General features: G+C 35.5%; 1 protein-coding gene across 1 annotated transcript in view; it reads left to right on the forward strand.

The window, feature by feature from the left end:
- The window catches only part of Top3alpha (topoisomerase 3-alpha), a 137,838-nt gene extending 121,818 nt beyond the window's left edge, over positions 1-16,020 (forward strand). The window contains exons 18-20 of the mRNA XM_081731377.1: positions 322-533; positions 3,026-3,124; positions 15,671-16,020. Coding sequence (XP_081587503.1) covers positions 322-533; positions 3,026-3,124; positions 15,671-15,708 — 349 coding nt within the window. The 3' untranslated portion in view covers positions 15,709-16,020. The remainder of the gene's footprint in view (positions 1-321; positions 534-3,025; positions 3,125-15,670) is intronic.
- Positions 16,021-17,975: the final 1,955 nt, after the last annotated feature.

Raw genomic sequence — 17,975 nt, forward strand, 5'->3', positions numbered from 1 at the left:
TACGTAACCGACCATCAACAATTTACCCCCTTTGGAAATCAGAAAGATCGTCCATTTTACACTGTCACGTTCGCTCAGGTATACTGGTGTTCTACTGCTCCTCATGTAGTACGGGATTTCTTCTAATACTACCACCAACAGCCCGGCGCTGTTGTCGCAGCCTGATCATTGCCAACCCAGATATCTCACATGTTTCCAGCTTCAAATGTTTCCATTAAATTGATAAGGGTTTGTACGAGTAGTTACGCATAGATACAAAATTTTATATTAACCTTGTAAGAAGCAAAAGCAGCAAGTCTCATAACAACCAATTGCTTTCAGGCTGACAGTGCAGAAAGATGGACCAAACAAAGGTCGACAATTCTATGGATGCAGTAACCCGCGAGAGTCGCAGTGTAGGTTTTTCAAATGGGTGGATAACGATGCCACAGATAATCGAAATGGTAGTTTCGACATGGGTAATGCAGGAAATTGGAATGGCGGAAACAATTGGACTTCAGCAATGAATAATGTGTCGCAAAACTGGCATGGAGGTGAGTACCACCTAAAGTACTTTTTAGATATGTTTTTGATTAGGTTCAATTCTTCTCAGAAACAAATGAGTTTCATTTCAAATTATGAGCGTGCGTTAGGCTTCCACACTATGCGAGTTCAATATTGAAGCCTGCAATGGTAGTTCTGTAACTTCCGTTGGCATAGAGCAGCCAAGTTGGAATAGTGGATGGACCAATCACAGGGGACATACTGGCGTCGAGGGCCGTGCGAGATAATGTATATTTTCACAAGAATTCAATACCATGTTCAATGGAGAAACTCATTTATCGTACACTAACATCGCAGAACACAACAAATGAATTTTGTTTCACAGTGTGACACTACAGTAGACTTCCAGAATATGTGAATTCAATATTTAAACTTGAAGTAGTACATCCATAACTACTGGTTGTAACAGATGAATAAGGTCAAAGATAGATTCTGTTCCTCAGACGCTAAATTCATATCAAAAAGCCATTATTCGTACGTCTTACAGTTTTTGCTCTATGAGGATTAACATGTGGGAATTCATGTATATCACTTCTGGTTGCAATAAAAAGAACAAAATCAGAGATGAAACATATTCGTGGTTCTGAATCCATATATTAAAAAATCTGAATGTCACTAACCATATTCGTTTTAACCATTATGCAATCAGTGTTGTAATCGTATAAACGTACATTTTCATTTCTGGCTTCAATAGATAAATAAAAGATAAAACTCATTTTCGGGGCGCTGAATCTTTGTCAAAAACCGTTTTTTGATAGCATTGCCGTTTTTGTTCTATCGAAATATGAATTGAAGCTGGAAGACTAATAAATTCCAACCACTTCCGGTTTTGGTAGAGTGTTGCAGATGGTGATGGTATGTTCTTTGGCGCTAAACCAATTGCTGAAATCCGCTTGTCGCTATCTATTGCTGTTTGGGATTTGCGATCAACGTTAAATGTGGAAATGATTGACTTCTACCAGTTCCGATTTCAATAGAGGGTTAATGGAAGATTTGGGACGCAGAATCGATTGCAAAAACTCGCTTCTCGATGTGTCTCGTTTTTGATCTATGGAACTTAATATTGTAACCGGAAGTACAAGTAAATTTCAAACACTTCCGGTTTCGGTACTGTGTTGCAGGTGACGATGGTATTTGCTCTTGAAGCACCGAACCGACTGCAAAAACAAACGAAAAAATTTGTCAATATTTATTACCATTTCTGTTCTATGGTGATAAACATTGAAACCGGAAATGGTTGATTTCTATCACTTCCCGGTTTGCGTAAAGGATTAGCCTAGGATGTGAATTCTATACTTGGGACGCTGAATCGATTGCAAAAAACCTCTTTTCATATCTTTATACCGTTTCTGCTCTATGGAAATCAGTACCAAAACCGCAAGTAGTAGTAAAATTCAGCACTTTCTGATACGAGGTCCTATAGCACTTGAAATAGTTTCATACTAGTAACGCTACAATTGTAAAATAAAACATAGCTTTTGTATACTGTGCAGAAATACTACGCCGGTGGAAAATAATATCAGATATAGTCTTCCTGTGTGCATTTACTTATTTTCACCGTGTAGCATTTGTAATTGTTTTACACTAGTAACTATACCTAGTTTTGTCAGAGTTTTGCGGATGATGATATGTTTCCTTGAGACGTTGAATGAACTCCAAGAAATCGCTTGTCGCTATCTATTACCATTTTTGTTCTACGGCGGAAAAATGTTGAAACAGAAATTGGTAGTTTGTCACTTCCGGTTTGAATAACGGGTCAGTGGAGAAGATGGAACCTATTCTTGGAACACTGAATCGATTGCAAAAGACTACTTCTGGATATCTGTTACTGTTTCTTTTCTGATACCTGTCGACAGACAGAAAGATGGACATATCCATTCTGGAAGACTTTCGACACTTATGAATAGTATAGTTTGGAATTCTAAAACTGTTATAACAGTAACAAAAAGAAAAAAAAACATCCTAAAGAAAAATAGAACAAATTTATTTATTTATCATTTTAATGGGAAAAAATTTTTCAATAACAGATCATGTGGGCAGGATAAAAGGGTAAAGTGAGTTGAGACAGGCCTGGGAGCCGGGTGTTGCACATTGGTGCCATAGAGAGAGAAAGAAGTTGCAGATGGAACCAGTCCTTCAGACGCTGAATTTATATCAAGAGATTATTTTTCGCTATTTCTTAGCGAGTTTGCCTTATAGAGATTAATATTACAATTGGGAGTGGTAGTAAATTTCTATAGAATAGAGGAATAAATTCGGGCGTATAACCTATTCTTCTGGTACTTAATCCATACCAGAAAACTGCTTCTCCTGATATTTCTACTAAATGAATCAATATTGAAACTGGAAATCATAGTTCATCTTCAGTTCCGATTTGAATGTATAGCATAGTTTGGAAATCTAAAAACTTAAAGAAAATAGTTGGAACTGTGTACATTAAATCAATCTTTCTTTTTAATTGACTTTGTAATGTCCGATACAGGGTCTACAACGAGAGGCAAAGGCAGAGGGCGAGGTGGCGGTACACCCAGAGGTTCGGGACCAAAAGCTAAAAGGAAGTGTAGCGTATGTGGAGAAGAAGGTTGGTATTATTAATATTACTATTATTTATTTATTAACTTCGATGTAGGTTTATTCAAAAAGAAGGAACAGATTTCAAACATTTCTTCCAAACTACAAAAGATAGAAACATGATTCGAACGCTCCTTGATTAAGAAAAGTTTACAATTTATTGTTAGTAATTATGGTGTGCATTCAATATGAGCATCGTGTTACACGACAAATGTCAAAACGGTGGCTCATTTCTTGCCACACGCGAAGCAGCTGGTCTCTAGTTATCGAATTCACAGCTTCAACAATTTGATGTCGTAGACCTTCAAGAGTGTCAGGCATAGGAGGGATAAAAACACGGTCTTTTACGTAACCCCATAGATAAAAATCACACGGAGTGAGATCTGGAGACCTGGGAGGCCACCGGCAGTAAAGTTGATCTTCAGCTCATCCTCTTCCAATCCAACGTCCAGGAATAGTGTCATTCAAGTAACGTCGAACGTAGTTAGAGAAATGAGGCGTGGCACCATCTTGCATGAAGATGAAGTCATCTGAATCATCTTCAAGTTGAGGAAATAACCAGTTTTGAAGCATGTCTAGATAGGTTAAACCTCTCACAGTTTTCTCCATGAAGAAGAAAGACCCATAAACTTTGGTTACAGATATCGCACAGAAGACGTTCATCTTTGGTGAATCTCTTTCATGTTGAATACCTGCTGCAGGATTTCCACTTGCCCAAATTCTAACGTTATGGCGATTAACTTTACCAGAAAGACGAAAAGTGGATTCATCGGAAAAAATTAATCGTTGAACAAAATTGTCTTCTTCCATATCATCTAACATGCTAATGCAAAATTCATACCTTTTGTTGTGGTCGTCAGGATGCAATGCTTGCAATAACTGCAGTTTGTATGCCTTTACATGCAGACGATGTTTTAGAACTCGCCATACCGTTGGTTGAGGAATGTTAAGTTCTTTCCTTGCTCGTGATGTGGATTTCTTTGGGCTCCTTTCGTAAAGTGTACGAATACGCTCGACATTCTCGTTCGATGTGCGTGGACGTCCTGTGCTTTTCCTTTTGCAGATGCAACTATCTTCTACAAATTTTCGATGCCACTCGTAAATTTGCTTATGATGCGGCGGTTGTTTATTAAATTGACGGCGAAATGCTCGCTGAACTGCAACAATGGACTCAAGTTTTGCCAATTGTAGCACACAAAAAAAACTTCTCCTGTGGTGACACCGTCATTTCACTACAGACAAACAACAACAAACAACAGCGCCAATGCGGCCGTGATTGAAACTTTTATCCGGGCTGTTTAAATTGTAAACTTTTCTTAATCAAGTAACGTTCGAATCATGTTTCTATCTTTTGTAGTTTGGAAGAAATAAATATTTGAAATCTGTTCTTTCTTTTTGAATAACCCTGTATTTTAGGCTATTGAAAACTAACAACACTAGTCGACCAAAAAAAATTTTTTTCTCTGGCAGACGGAAGAAAATACCTGATTGTAATAGAACTTTTCACGTAGAATTCGAATCTGCAATCAGTTTTTCTCCATCTCCCTCAGTTTTCCCGTGACAGAAGGATTTTCGGGAAATTTCCCCTCAAATTTCCTTTTTTTTTTTTTTTTTTTTTTTTTTTTTTTTTTTTTTACCATTTTCATATCTGTAGCTCGGGTACCCTTAGGAATATAAACACACAAATTATATTGTATGTTAGCTTGATTTATACTTAGTAAGCGCTCTAAGTTTCATAAGAATCGCATTATTCTTTCTAGAGAAATAAACATATTTATATAAAAATATGCTATGTGTACTGTTTATTTTACCATATTCATTAGTGCAGATAAAATCACATATAACTTCCACGAAAATTACAATATAAGGGCAGTTTATACCTCATTGGATTTGAAAATAAAACATATTTTCAAAGATGTATACACCGTGTCACCATTTTTTGTATGAAGGAATTTCTAGAGGGATTTTGTGGGTAATTCCCTCCAAAAAGTAGTTTATAAGATTTTTTTGTCTTAAGTTGATATTTGTATATAGTGATACAGAAACAGGAACTGCACTAAAACATAATTTTATGTCTACTTAATAAATAATACAAAAGAAATGAGTGGTATCTTCTTAATAAATGAACACTTACTTGCCTTAACTAAAATGTTTTAGTTGTCGACTTTCTTCTGTGTTTGGCTTCTGGAACATTTCTTTTGAGTGTCCAACAGTAATCAGCTAGCATTTGTGAACTCCACTTTCCCTGGTATCTCTTCTCCATGGAGGAAATGTCCTGATGAAAACGTCCCCCATGTTCATCAATAACAGCATCAAGGTTTTCAGGAAAGAAATCCAGGTGGGAGTCTAGAAAGTGAACTTTAAGGGACATGTTGCAACCCATTTCTTTGAATGATTGCATTCACAATTCACGGCAGTTTGGGGATTTCTGGTTTCCTAAAGAATTCTCTGTTAAACATTTAAATGAACACCAAGCTGCTTTCTCAACCGGAGTTAAGAGATCCTCAAAATTTTGGTCACGAATCAAACATTTTATTTGGGGGCCTACAAAAATCCCTTCCTTAATTTTAGCGTCACTAACCCGAGGAAATTTTTCCTTCAGGTAACAAAATCCTGCATTACTTTTGTCCATTGCCTTAACAAAGTTTTTGAAGAGACCCAACTTTATGTGAAGAGGATGTAGAATTATTTTATCAAGGCTCACCAGTGAGAAATAAACAACATTTTTCTGTCCAGGAGTTAATACACGCTTTGGCCATTTCTTCTTGATGTAATGTTCCGTTTTGTTTCTGCTGTCCCATTCGCAGAGGAAACAACAGTATTTCGTATAACAAACCTGCAAACCCATTAACAAAGAAATGACTTTTAAATCACAGCAAACGGTCTACTTGTATTTCTCATACTGAATTCTTTCTAACACTATTTTGACGTTTTCATAGGTTTCCTTCATATTAGTTGCATAAGCCAAAGGCACTGAAGGAAATTTGTTGCCATTGTGCAAAAGGACAGCCTTCAAACTATTTTGGAAGAGTCAATAAACAATCTCCACTCTGTACTTATATGTGCATGTCCGAGCGTATCCATCACAACACAGGCATTATTACAATACACTAAATCATTTTCTTGAGAATAGTAGTTTTGAAACTTTTTATGACGGTTTCGAAAAATACACACTTTAGTGTCACGATGAAGCAGATTCCAGCCTTTAAGTCTAGAAGCAAGAAGTTCTGCCTGTATCTTGGAGAGTTTTAAATCCCGTACGAAGTCATTTAGTTCATCCTGAGTTATCAGGTGGGGATCCAATGTAGATGTACTTCGACATAAGAAGGATCATCTTCTTCATTTGGAACTTAATAGTTGCCTTAAGTACATAATCCTCATTTACCGTAAGATGAGCAGGAGGTACTGGTACAGGTAATTCTGCACTGTGTGGAACTGGCCTAATTGCTGATGGCAAATTAGGATACTGTACTGTGTGCTTAGATTTACTGTTATTCCTTTTATCTGTGTTATACGAAAGTAGCAGTCTGAAGAATGAACTTTTGGTTCCTTCCAGATCATCGGTAGTGCGAAGTTCATGTTTCATTCACCATTTGCCCACCCAGTCAGACGTTTCACGCAAGTACAACAAATGTAGTGAGGAGCCCAATTCTTATCTTGGTCTCCTACACAGCAACCAAAATATAACTGATAACACTTCCTCACAAGTGGAGTAAAACATCGACGTTGCGATTTAAATGTCAGCTCCCCACATACATAACAGAAATTGTGCGGGTGATTTACACACTTCCTCGCCATCTTGTATCCTGTAAGATATCACACACACGAATCTACACTCCATCAATCATGAAGCAGCACAAACGTAATCTAACTCAGTGCATCACCACACAACACAATCTATTCGAACTCCACAATGCACTGTAATGTAACATTACAATTTAATGTAATGATATTTTTGATGGGAGGGTGCCAGAAATTTTTTTGCACCGACTGTACTTTCTATTTAGCGAAAAAAATTTTTTTCTTTCGGTTCATATAAGTTATTTAATTGTTCGTTATTTTATTCCAAATTAACATGGAAGACGATAAAAAATTCTTTAGGAATCATATTTTTGGGGATTCATATCTTTATTCATATATTAACTAATTATAAATCTCATATATGCATATTTTAAATGGACGATTACAAATCTCACGGTGTCAGTACTATTCGGAAGTATAGGCCCACCATTGGATGGAAGTTTTAGACTAATTAACCAATCTAAATTTTGGCACAATATTTCGGACTTTCCTCACCCCTTTTTTTTTTTTTTTTTTTTTGGTACCAATGTTCCTCTAAAGATCCGGTTCAATCCAGATTTTACCATTTTTTATTCGTTTTAAATACTCCACCGCCAAAAAAGCTTTACTTTGATTGGTGTAGTTACCCACGCTACATATCAAGGCGCGATCATCTTCATTCTACCTCAAGCACAGGAAAAGTAGAGATGCGTATTTAATCAGCCAGCAGATTGAGAGGATTTTTAGCAGAAAAGCCGAGTAAACCAGGTAATTTATATTTTAAAGTCAAAACTACACTAACCCGGAAGTACAGGAGCTAAAATTACTAAATCTCCATAGTGAAAAACGAACTAAAATTCGGTGAAATGTAGCTGTCAACACAGGATGCCATGATGGCTGTAAACAGTTAGTGTGGACAGGTTTGGCATTTAAGTGCATTTAATTTGATGTGATAAACTCTTCAGTTGTTTTGACTCAGTAACTTCAATACAGTGATTATCCTTTCCACCCCTCCCAATATCATATAAAGTCAAGACCTGTCCGTGTAGTAACTTGTTGATGTAGATAGCAAGTTTTTTTTTTTTTTTTTTTTTTTTTTTTTTTTTTTTTTTTTTTTTTTTTTTTGCTAACCCACATGGCGGTATTTTAAGTTTAGCATAGTCTCTAACATTTAGAATGATCGCTTAAGTCAACTTTAAGGGCTCCTGTTTTAATCCCGAATTGGGATAGCTTCCAGTAGGGATGGGCTAAATATTTAATTCTCTAGGTTTCCTTTCCTTTTAGGGAGGGGAACCTCTCAATTAAGAGCTTTGGCATGTCCCCTTGGGACACGTTTTGATCATTATCTTTCAAAACACCATGAGTTAATCAGGACCAATTGGTTCAGTTTTCCCTGTCCATTTCCTTCCTCTAAATTAACTAGAGCCGATTTAAACAAAAATGGTAAACTCTGATGAATTTTATTCGTGTTATATAGATAACAAAATTAATGGTAATCATGATTAGTATGTATTAGCATAATATGTCTTGTAGTTTAAGTAGTATGTGTGTATTCGTAATGTAGTAAACATTTTCTTGTAGTAATAATTGTAGTAGTGAGTGATTGGGAGCGTGAGATAATTAAATATGGACAGTGTGGTATTTACTATTCGATTTTCGTATTCAGTCATTAAATGAACTCATTATAATCCATATCTGAAAGTGAGAGTAATATAGTACAATAATTCAGTGTACAAGGTCACATTTCATGGTTTACAGTTCGATCAAATAGTTACTAGCGCCTTTGCGTCGGAATTCAGTACTATCAGCCGTGCATATTTTACCATTGAACCCAGTTAGTGATTTAGGTTCTACAAAATTAACCTTTATTTTCGAAGTAAAACCGAGTAAACATAATTTCCGGCCCATATGAACAGATAGTTGGATAATGTGATTTGACACTCTAATATTCTGAAAACTGCGACATTCTGCGTAGTCCAGTAATGAAAATATTTAAGTAAATAAACTATGCATAGATTCTTAACAGAAGTCAGCCAATGTGATGCTATTTCCGTTCTGAAATTACGATATTGAATTCCAATTTTTTTTTTTTTTTTTTTTTTCTTGTGGTTGCAGAATAATTTTCATTGTTGCTGTCAGAATTTCATCACATTCAGCAATATTACCGCGGATATTTTATTTTTTGTGAATATATCTATATAGAGAATTGTTTTGAAACAGCTGCGAAGTAAGATATAGGATGGTTTGTGTGGTAAAGAAGTCTTGGGTTCGAGTAATGTTTCTTGCGTGTTGGTCGGGACGCGATTTATAGATTTTCAAAGTATATGATGGAATGAATGTATAGTCTGGGCATAGATAGAAGAAACAGGGTGTCTAAAAAGAATACTGCGTTGTCAGAAATTAATAAATATATGAATAAAATGATAATATAAGTGAAATATAAATGTAGTGGAGTAAAAGAGAATAGGTGATAGGACACCCGTATAGTGTATACATGGGCCCAGTGAATTTTAGCCATATGTTGATATATAGATGAAACGTAAATGCGTGGTGAGAATCGTTTCGAGTTCTGACCTCCACGCCGAGACACCACTCGACAAGGTAGGCAAGTGATATGTCAGAATATATTATTACTTCGTAGTTGAGTATGCTATAACAGTAGTATTTATTTATAACAATCTCGTCTGACAGCAGGGTAGGGATAGCATCATATTATGGCTAACTAACTGTAATTGCTAATCGATCATGATACCAAATAGTCGGTGTTTTGGGCTGTTGTGAATTATGTTTTCAGTCGGTTATGAAAGAGAAGATCCTATGACTCTGAGATTTTTTTTCCTCATATTACGCTACCATACAGTGTTTGTAGAGTGAATAGGACAGACGAGGCAAATCAAATTAAATTAACCGCTACTAAAATTTTAGGTTCATTTGCGTACCCGGACGTCGACCCCTGACCCTCTTAAGTATTTTCGTTTCTTTTCTTACTTTAATTAGTTGATGGAAATTAACGACGTCCCAGACTTTGGCATGTCTGCGCAGGGTAGCCATCGGTGATGTTTGGTCACTGAAATCACCGATCCAAAATTCAGTTTATTTATTTTTTTTTATTTTGGCAAATTACTAGTTAGAGATATCTTACTCTAGTTATCTGTTATCTATTTGGTCTAGGAATTAATTCGTGCGGTTGGTACGCACACATTGAAGCTGTAGTACAAACACAAAATATATAAATACCTTAAGAAAAATCTTGTCCATCGCTAGCCACCACTTTCGCCCATCTGTCAGGCAATGTACGGATTCCGTGGCGAAAGAAGTCCTCATCCTTGGAAGCGATCCAGTCAGAGACCCATGTTTCGATATCTTCTGAAGAAGTAAACCGCTGTCCAATCAAATCGTTGTTCATGCAATCGAACAAGTAGTAGTCCGAAGGAGCAACGTCTGGTGAATACGGCGGGTGGGGTAAAACTTCCCATCCGACATTTTCTAAATAGGTTTTGACCGGTTTTGCGACATGTGGGCGAGCGTTATCATGTTTAACAATAAGTTTATCATGTCTGTTCTCCCATTCTGGTCGTGTTCTGGCCCGAGCTTGCTTCAAACGCATTAATTGTCATCGATAACGTTCTCCATTCATAGTTTCACCCGGTTGCAGCAGCTCATAGTACACCGCACCTTTCATATCCCACCATATGCACAGCATAACCTTTGCACAGTGAATATCTCGTTTTGGTTGTGATGGACCTGGTTCACCTGGTTTCACCCAGGCCTTTTTTCGTTTAGGGTTCTCGTAATGGATCCACTTCTCATAATTCGATGCAGAAACCCCTTTCTGCTCTGTCGTTGAAGCAGCAATTCGCAAATGGTTTTTCGTCTTTCAACGTCTCTGTCTTTCAATTCATGTGGAACCCAATGTGACATCTTTTGAATCATTCCCATGGCTTTCAAGCGTTTGGAGACTGTTGTTTGATCAACGCCTAATGCTGCTGCAAGTTGTTCCTGCGTTTGACACGAATCCTGCTCGAGCAATTCTGTCAATTCTTCGTCTTGAAATTTTTTTGGCAGTCCAGCTCGCTCTTGGTCTGCCAAGCCGAAATCACCACTTCTAAACCGTGCAAACCACTTCTGACACGTTCGCTCAGCTAGAGCATGGTCACCATACACTTCCACCAAAATACGATGACTTTCAGTCGCACTTTTCTGCATGTTAAAGTAATGCAGCAGGACACCCCGCAAAAACACTTTATCAGGCACAAATTGCGCCACGTTCACTTAACTACAAACTGGTGTTGTTGACGCTTTAATCCACTGCCCTATACTACGAACGATACGCGATGACAGGGGTTTGCAACACATGTGTGGATACACGGAACTGTGGGACGCTCCGTTCGTTGCGCCATCTCTTGTCCACCCGCACGAATTAATTCCTAGACCAAAGATATCTATTATCTTACTCTAGTTTCATTACTATTCTGGACTTTCTTAGTTTCTGAGAGGTCGGATGATTTTTTTCTTTTTTGAAATTCTAAATTAGAGCCTTCTTTAACCTTCCGATGGATTCCGGGGTCTTCAATGGCGTTGACCGAATACGGTGAGTGGTGGGATTTCCCTAAAGCCTTTGTCTTTCCGAAAATCCCATTGAGGGCACAGACTCGTCTCGTCGTTGAAGACATTTGTTTTTCGGCTATTTATTTGGTAAGTCGAACCTTTTTTGGCATAAAGGAAAATATTTGGTTATAGTATGTTGTATACATAAATTCGATCACTTATCTTTCGTAGTTGTAGTGTTCTGTCTCCTCTCGTTTTACCTATTCTTTCTTCTACTCCTTCTCTAAAGTTTTTTTTTTAATTTTCCAACCTCCCCCACCCCACCCCCCCCGATTTTGAATGTATTAGATATCAATGAATTAATGTATAATTTCAAACCGAAATGACCAGCTGAGACGTCTCGGGACACGATTCGTTTGATGAAATCTGTAGGGACTGGGTTTACATTATATTTGACCCATCGCCGAAGTGAGTATCGATTCAGTACACCGTAATTTCCACTTTCATTCCTTCACCATTGTCCGTCTGGGATTCTCTTCTGATCCAGTGGTCACTTTCCATTTATTTGATTTCCGTAAATATTGTAATCCTGGGCCCAAAGTTAAGATAAAATTGTTTGGTTTATATGTTCATGTATTTATGAATATTCTGTGTTACGTGCCTGCCACAATATTTCTTTTTTTATTATTTATTTTATGACCTACTCTTGAAATACATGTGTAAAATCTAAAGTCTATAATCACGCGGTATATAAAAAAAAGGGAATTTTGTTTCTCTGTACAATGTTACAACCTTGAATATGTTGTTGGGGTTATTGAGTTATATGTGTGCGCGTTTATTGTATATATATATGTATGTGTTGAGATGTAAATATATATTAAATATGAATAGAATATTAAACTGAAATACCAAATGTTAAATTGATTGAAAGGATATATGTAAGGGCGCCGCATTTACCCCGAACGCTAATTGGTTGACGTTGTTTTTCTTTTTAAAGTAATTTCCCTGTGAATGTAGAGAGGTAGAGGTTAAGAATACCGCCGTGTGATAAATATGTTGTTCCAATGAATTTAATTAGTAATTCCAAATGTAATAGTGTTACTAACATGTATAGCGGAATAAGGCAGGTCTTAAACGTAACCTAAACTCATCAACCTGTTTAATATCTGTTTGACGATGACAGGTTACTTGGAAAGTGTACCCTTACACCCCCCTTCACCTACATATCCTGAATCCTAATTAGTGGTGTTTTCCTGGATCCCAGCCATCTTCATCCTAATACTTGTGAAAATGTCGCTTCGAACTGGAATACTCTATATCATTTTTTTTTTACATAATCAATTAAATAAAATGAAAGGATGTGTCCCGACAAAGAACAGGTGACTTAGATATGGTAAACTGACCAATTAGTAATCGGACCGTCCCGAACGAAAATATCCTAAGTATGATATAAATGAAATTTCGTCTTTCAGAATCTCAAGGTGGGAAAACTATTGAAAATGTGAATGTGCGTATAAAGTTGTGTAGCATCTGCTCGATGAGCTATGCTTATGACTATATATATACATATATATATAAAAATGAAAAAAAGCAGAGCGTAATAGTTGGACGCTATGAATAGTGCCTAATAGTTGTGATTTTAACGCTTCGTTTAATATATGCGTCAGGACGTATAAATACTATTAAAGATCTGACTTAGAAGGTAAAGACTCATCTTTTAGTTACACATAAAAGTTTTTTTTTCTCCCTCGTTCATCGCTGTTAAATAAATAATGTAAGGAAAATATTTTAGTGATTCATATTGTAATTACAAATTTGTTTTACGATATTTAAAACGTCATATATGTGATCATATTATCAATTTTTTTTTCGTCTATGTAAACAAAATATATATACGGTGTATATTCATCTGCATCAAAACGATGCCATTGTATAATCCAAACAACGAATATATATATATATATATGTATTTTAATGTATATGCTACTGACATATAACAACAATTTGTGCTTTGAATTTCTTTTCTTTCTTTTAAATTAATGTAATAAACGTTTGTGAAAATTGTAGTTAGATGGTTTACTTTGACTATAAAACTTAATACATATACACTGTCCTGTGTGAATGAGTGTGTGATTGGGTGATAAATCTAGCTTTAAGTTGTAGTATTGATACAATTTTTCTTTACTGTACTAATATTGGTAATGCACGTTTAATATATTAAGATATGTGGTAGTCACCAAGGTCATGAAGGACCAATACCGACTGGTTTAAATCTGCTCTGGGAGAGAAGCTAACATAGCAGGATGAGCCTGAATACGACGTTTTCGTTCAGATACATCGAAATTTATATCGACGCATAAAATATGAATATTACATTGATAACTTTGATTAATTTTTTTTCTTGGCTGTGGTCGATTTCAAAGTCTGAACTTCCAAGAATGGATATTAGTTGAGTACTTCGGAAACAGTGGATGAATTATTAAAATTAAACTTTTTCACCGATCGGGGCTAGATTGGGATAACCCAGTAGTTGTGGTTATCTGGGTCTAGGTCTGAGCTGTATCTATGAACATGTGTCTATATCTGATTACCTTAGTACTAAATCCTTACCCAATAGCACTTGAAGACAAACTCCGTTCAATAACCATCCATTTCCCTTTGCTACATTTTGCAATGACATCCAGTAATAGTTGTTTTCCTTTCCTTCTCTTACTTTGTTACCTCCTTCCCTTATTCCTTTCCTCTTCTTTCCTTTTTTTCTTTTTCTTTTTCTTCTCCTATTCCTAACAAAACTGAAAACGAGGCCGTGGCTGGGAGTGGTCGGTATTAATACGGTCAATAAATTGTTTGGATAGTTTTTTTTTCTTTCTTTCTTCGGAAGTCCGATATGAAATTTAACCAGAAAATGAGCAATATACGGAAGGAATAGTAATAATGTGATTTAGTCATGGTTTAACCTAATCATAAATCTTTTATGATTTTTTTTTCCTTCTGCTAGCGACACCACCTCCCATCCACTCGAAGTTTATTTTATTGTATTATTTTTTCTTCATTTGGCTCGTTTTCAGCACAAACACTTCAACTTACACGCAGCCACATCTAAAACACGTCCAGCTTGGACCGTCACTCAACGCTACTAACAGTCATCAGGCTACGTGAGTCATCAATTTTTTATGCATTGTTGCCCGATCAAAATATTAAAAAGTGACTTATTTTTCACAGAAAGCATGCGTGTATTTGTGCTTGTATTTGAGTATCCATCTATGTGCCGACAATAATACGTCAACGTTAGGTTTTTGTGTTTGGTAAAAGTCTTGCATAGTATATTCTTTATTACCTATAAATAGACACAATAGTTTGTGTCTAGACAGAATAATGCGATTCACATGAAATTAACATGATTTATTAAGTAAACATAAAACTATGTTTTAGTGCAGTTCCTGTTTCTGTACCACTATATACAAATAGCAAATTGAGACAAAAAAAAAGTCTTATAAACTACTTTTGGAGGGAATTTCCAACAAAATCCCTCTAGAAATTCCCTCATCCAAAAAAGGCGACATGGTGTACACATAATTGAAAATATGTTTTATTGGAAGTCCAATGAAGTATAAACCGTGCTTATATTGTAATTTTCGTGGAAGTTATATGTGATTTTATCTGCACTAATGAATATGGTAAAATAAACAGTACACATAGCATATTTTTATATAAATATGTTTATTTCTCTAGAAAGAATAATGCGATTCTTATGAAACTTAGAGCGCTTACTAAGTATAAATCAAGCTAACATACAATATAAAATGTGTGTTTATATACCTAAGGGTACCCGAGCTACAGGTACAAAAATTGTGAAAAAAAAAATTGAGAGGAAATTTCTCGAAAATCCCTCTGTCACGGGGAAACTGAGGGTGATGGAGAAAAACTGATTGCAGATTCGAATTCTACGTGAAAAGTTCTATTAGAATCAAGTATTTTCATTTCCGTGCCAAAATCTTGTTGACTAGTCTAATTAGCATATATGCTTGCTATGTGCAACATTAGGTAATTATATAAACTATGTCACTTTATTTATTTCTTTGTTCTGATGGAGAAGTTGCAGAAGAAAGAAATTTTGTTCCGTTTGTTTTGAAAGCTTTACTTTTTATTTATTGTATAACTCTTGTCTTTTAAAAAAAGTAATTATAATGGACAGAATATACTAAAACAACTTTTTGTTTCTTTCCAGGACACAATAAAAAGAACTGCCCACATTCTGTAGTATAGAAAAGACTTCGTTGTATAATTGCTCAGAGTTTGTGTATATATATATATATAAAGAAAAAGTGAAAGAACATCATTTTATGTATAAGGCGTAAGTTTTAAGTCCGTTCGTGTGAAATATTTACAGTCATGTTCAAAAAAAGAAAACTCTTAGAACTCTATCTTTCTTTTTAAAATATTGTCACTGCTGTCAGTTGTACATAATATATTTTGACACATATTGTTGTAAGAAAGTCTTGGCCAGAAATAAAGACTATATGTGTCTTTATTACTCAATATGAGAAATGGGAAAAATCAACCGAATTCTTGACTTCACTCTTGTGTTTTCATTCATTATGCATACATTTTTGTTTACTGCAGTCCTGTCCACGGGTAGTGATGAAAAAAATCAAAAGATTAAGTCTTTTGAACTTGACTACAAGAGTGCATACTCTTCCGATAATGTTCTTTAACAAAATCTTCAAACCACATTGAATATTTTTTTTTTCATGCTTAAATTGGTCAATTTACACTAGGAATGGCCAATTCCGGAATTTTTAATTTCTGGAATCCGGAAATTAAAATCGAAAAAATTCCGATTCCGGAAAGAATTTGGAATTCAGAAAAATTCCGATTTCGGAATAGTTTTTTTCCGAATTTCGGATTTTTTCCAACATTGGAATTTTTCCGAAATCCGGAAAGTGAAATTTCCGATTCCGGAATGGCCATCCCTAATTTATACATATAAAAAATTAGAAATAATATTCTCTTGATATGAGTGTATAAAACTCATATAGAGTTAAGACACCAAATAGGGAAATTACCTTTTAAACCATCGAGATGTGTAGAAGATGAAATAAAAGGAAAAGGAAGCTAGAGAGAATCAAAGAAAATAAGGTGGGCGCCACTACCAGCCTTTTAACTTTTTAACACAAGAGTAGTGTATATGTCACCCACGTCATTTTTACTTTCTTTACGTTCCCTGTCGTAGCCTTTTCCGTTTATCTCACTACTATTAAGTTTCATCGTTTTACTTACTACATTTTATTAGCTATTGCGTTCCTAGCCTTTATGCGGACCGTGTTCGCATCTAGAGTTTTTTTGTCTTGTGACTTTGCTGTAACATTGTCAACAATCAAACACTAAGACATGACTGGGTGCTATTTAATTCTCTGTAGAACCTCTGCACTCTGAAGATCATACGATGGAAACTGTAAACTAAGTATTTTTAGTAACGCCTTCAAGCGTGTATTCTCAAAATCATGTAAATACCTTGTATTTTGTATGTATATATGATGGTGTGCATTTTTGCTAGTGACAGTATTTATTTTTATATTCAGATAAAACTCTAAACTAAGCATTACAGTTAAAAAAAATTTTTAAACTGTATTGCAATTTCGGGACATTTAAAAAAAAAAATCGCAATGTTATGTTCAAATTCCATTTATCTGAATAAGAATTAACACACAATTAAACAATGAATTTTCAAGGATTTGTACGTACAAAAATTCTGTATAGAATTTTTAAAGAATAAGGTTATGCGGCATGCGTCCAGGTCTGTGAATTTTTGTAAAACTGAGATAGATATTTTTTGAGAAATGATCCAGTGATGATGTAGGTTTCATATGAAGTGATTAGTGTTAAGCTCATGTAAGTCTTTAAAATTAGAAGAAAGAAATCATACTTAGAGTGAAATCTTACAGGGAGAGATACATTGTGTAGTGTTTTGTATTATCAGATACAATATAGTCTTATTGAAAACTGGGTCATATAAGTTATCTATGAAACCCCTATATTTAACACCCGTAAGTAGTACATTGTGTTTGACAATTTAAAATTTTAATTTAATGCCCAAACTACTTTATGCTTCCTATCAAGGATGACAGTTGATTTTTTTTTTTAGTCTGACATTTAACCATACCGGATAAAAGCTAGTCCCTCCTTTAGAACTTGTCTAATACCGGGTTACACCACCTCTGGCCTATATAACTGCGTTGATTGATTCCACGAGCTGTTGCAGGTATGCCAACGCGATGTAAATTCAGTCGCTCATGAGTAAATCCTGTATTTTCAGCAAAGTTTAGATATTTCCGCCTTTCATCCGCTGCTTCAAATAACCCTACAGATTTATCGTTTAATTTAAACCTAGGAACTTTGTAGGTCAGACAGGGTAATTAAATTTTCCTCACAGTTGGGACGTGAGAGTGTCCACTCCATATTCAATATTAAAACATTTGAGAAATGGCAACACGACTGTCCAAATAAACATGCTGGTTCATGTACACAGTAAC

Source organism: Thermobia domestica, chromosome 11 (assembly GCF_964235325.1).
Source record: "Thermobia domestica chromosome 11, izTheDome1.hap1.1, whole genome shotgun sequence".
Lineage (NCBI taxonomy): Eukaryota > Metazoa > Arthropoda > Insecta > Zygentoma > Lepismatidae > Thermobia > Thermobia domestica.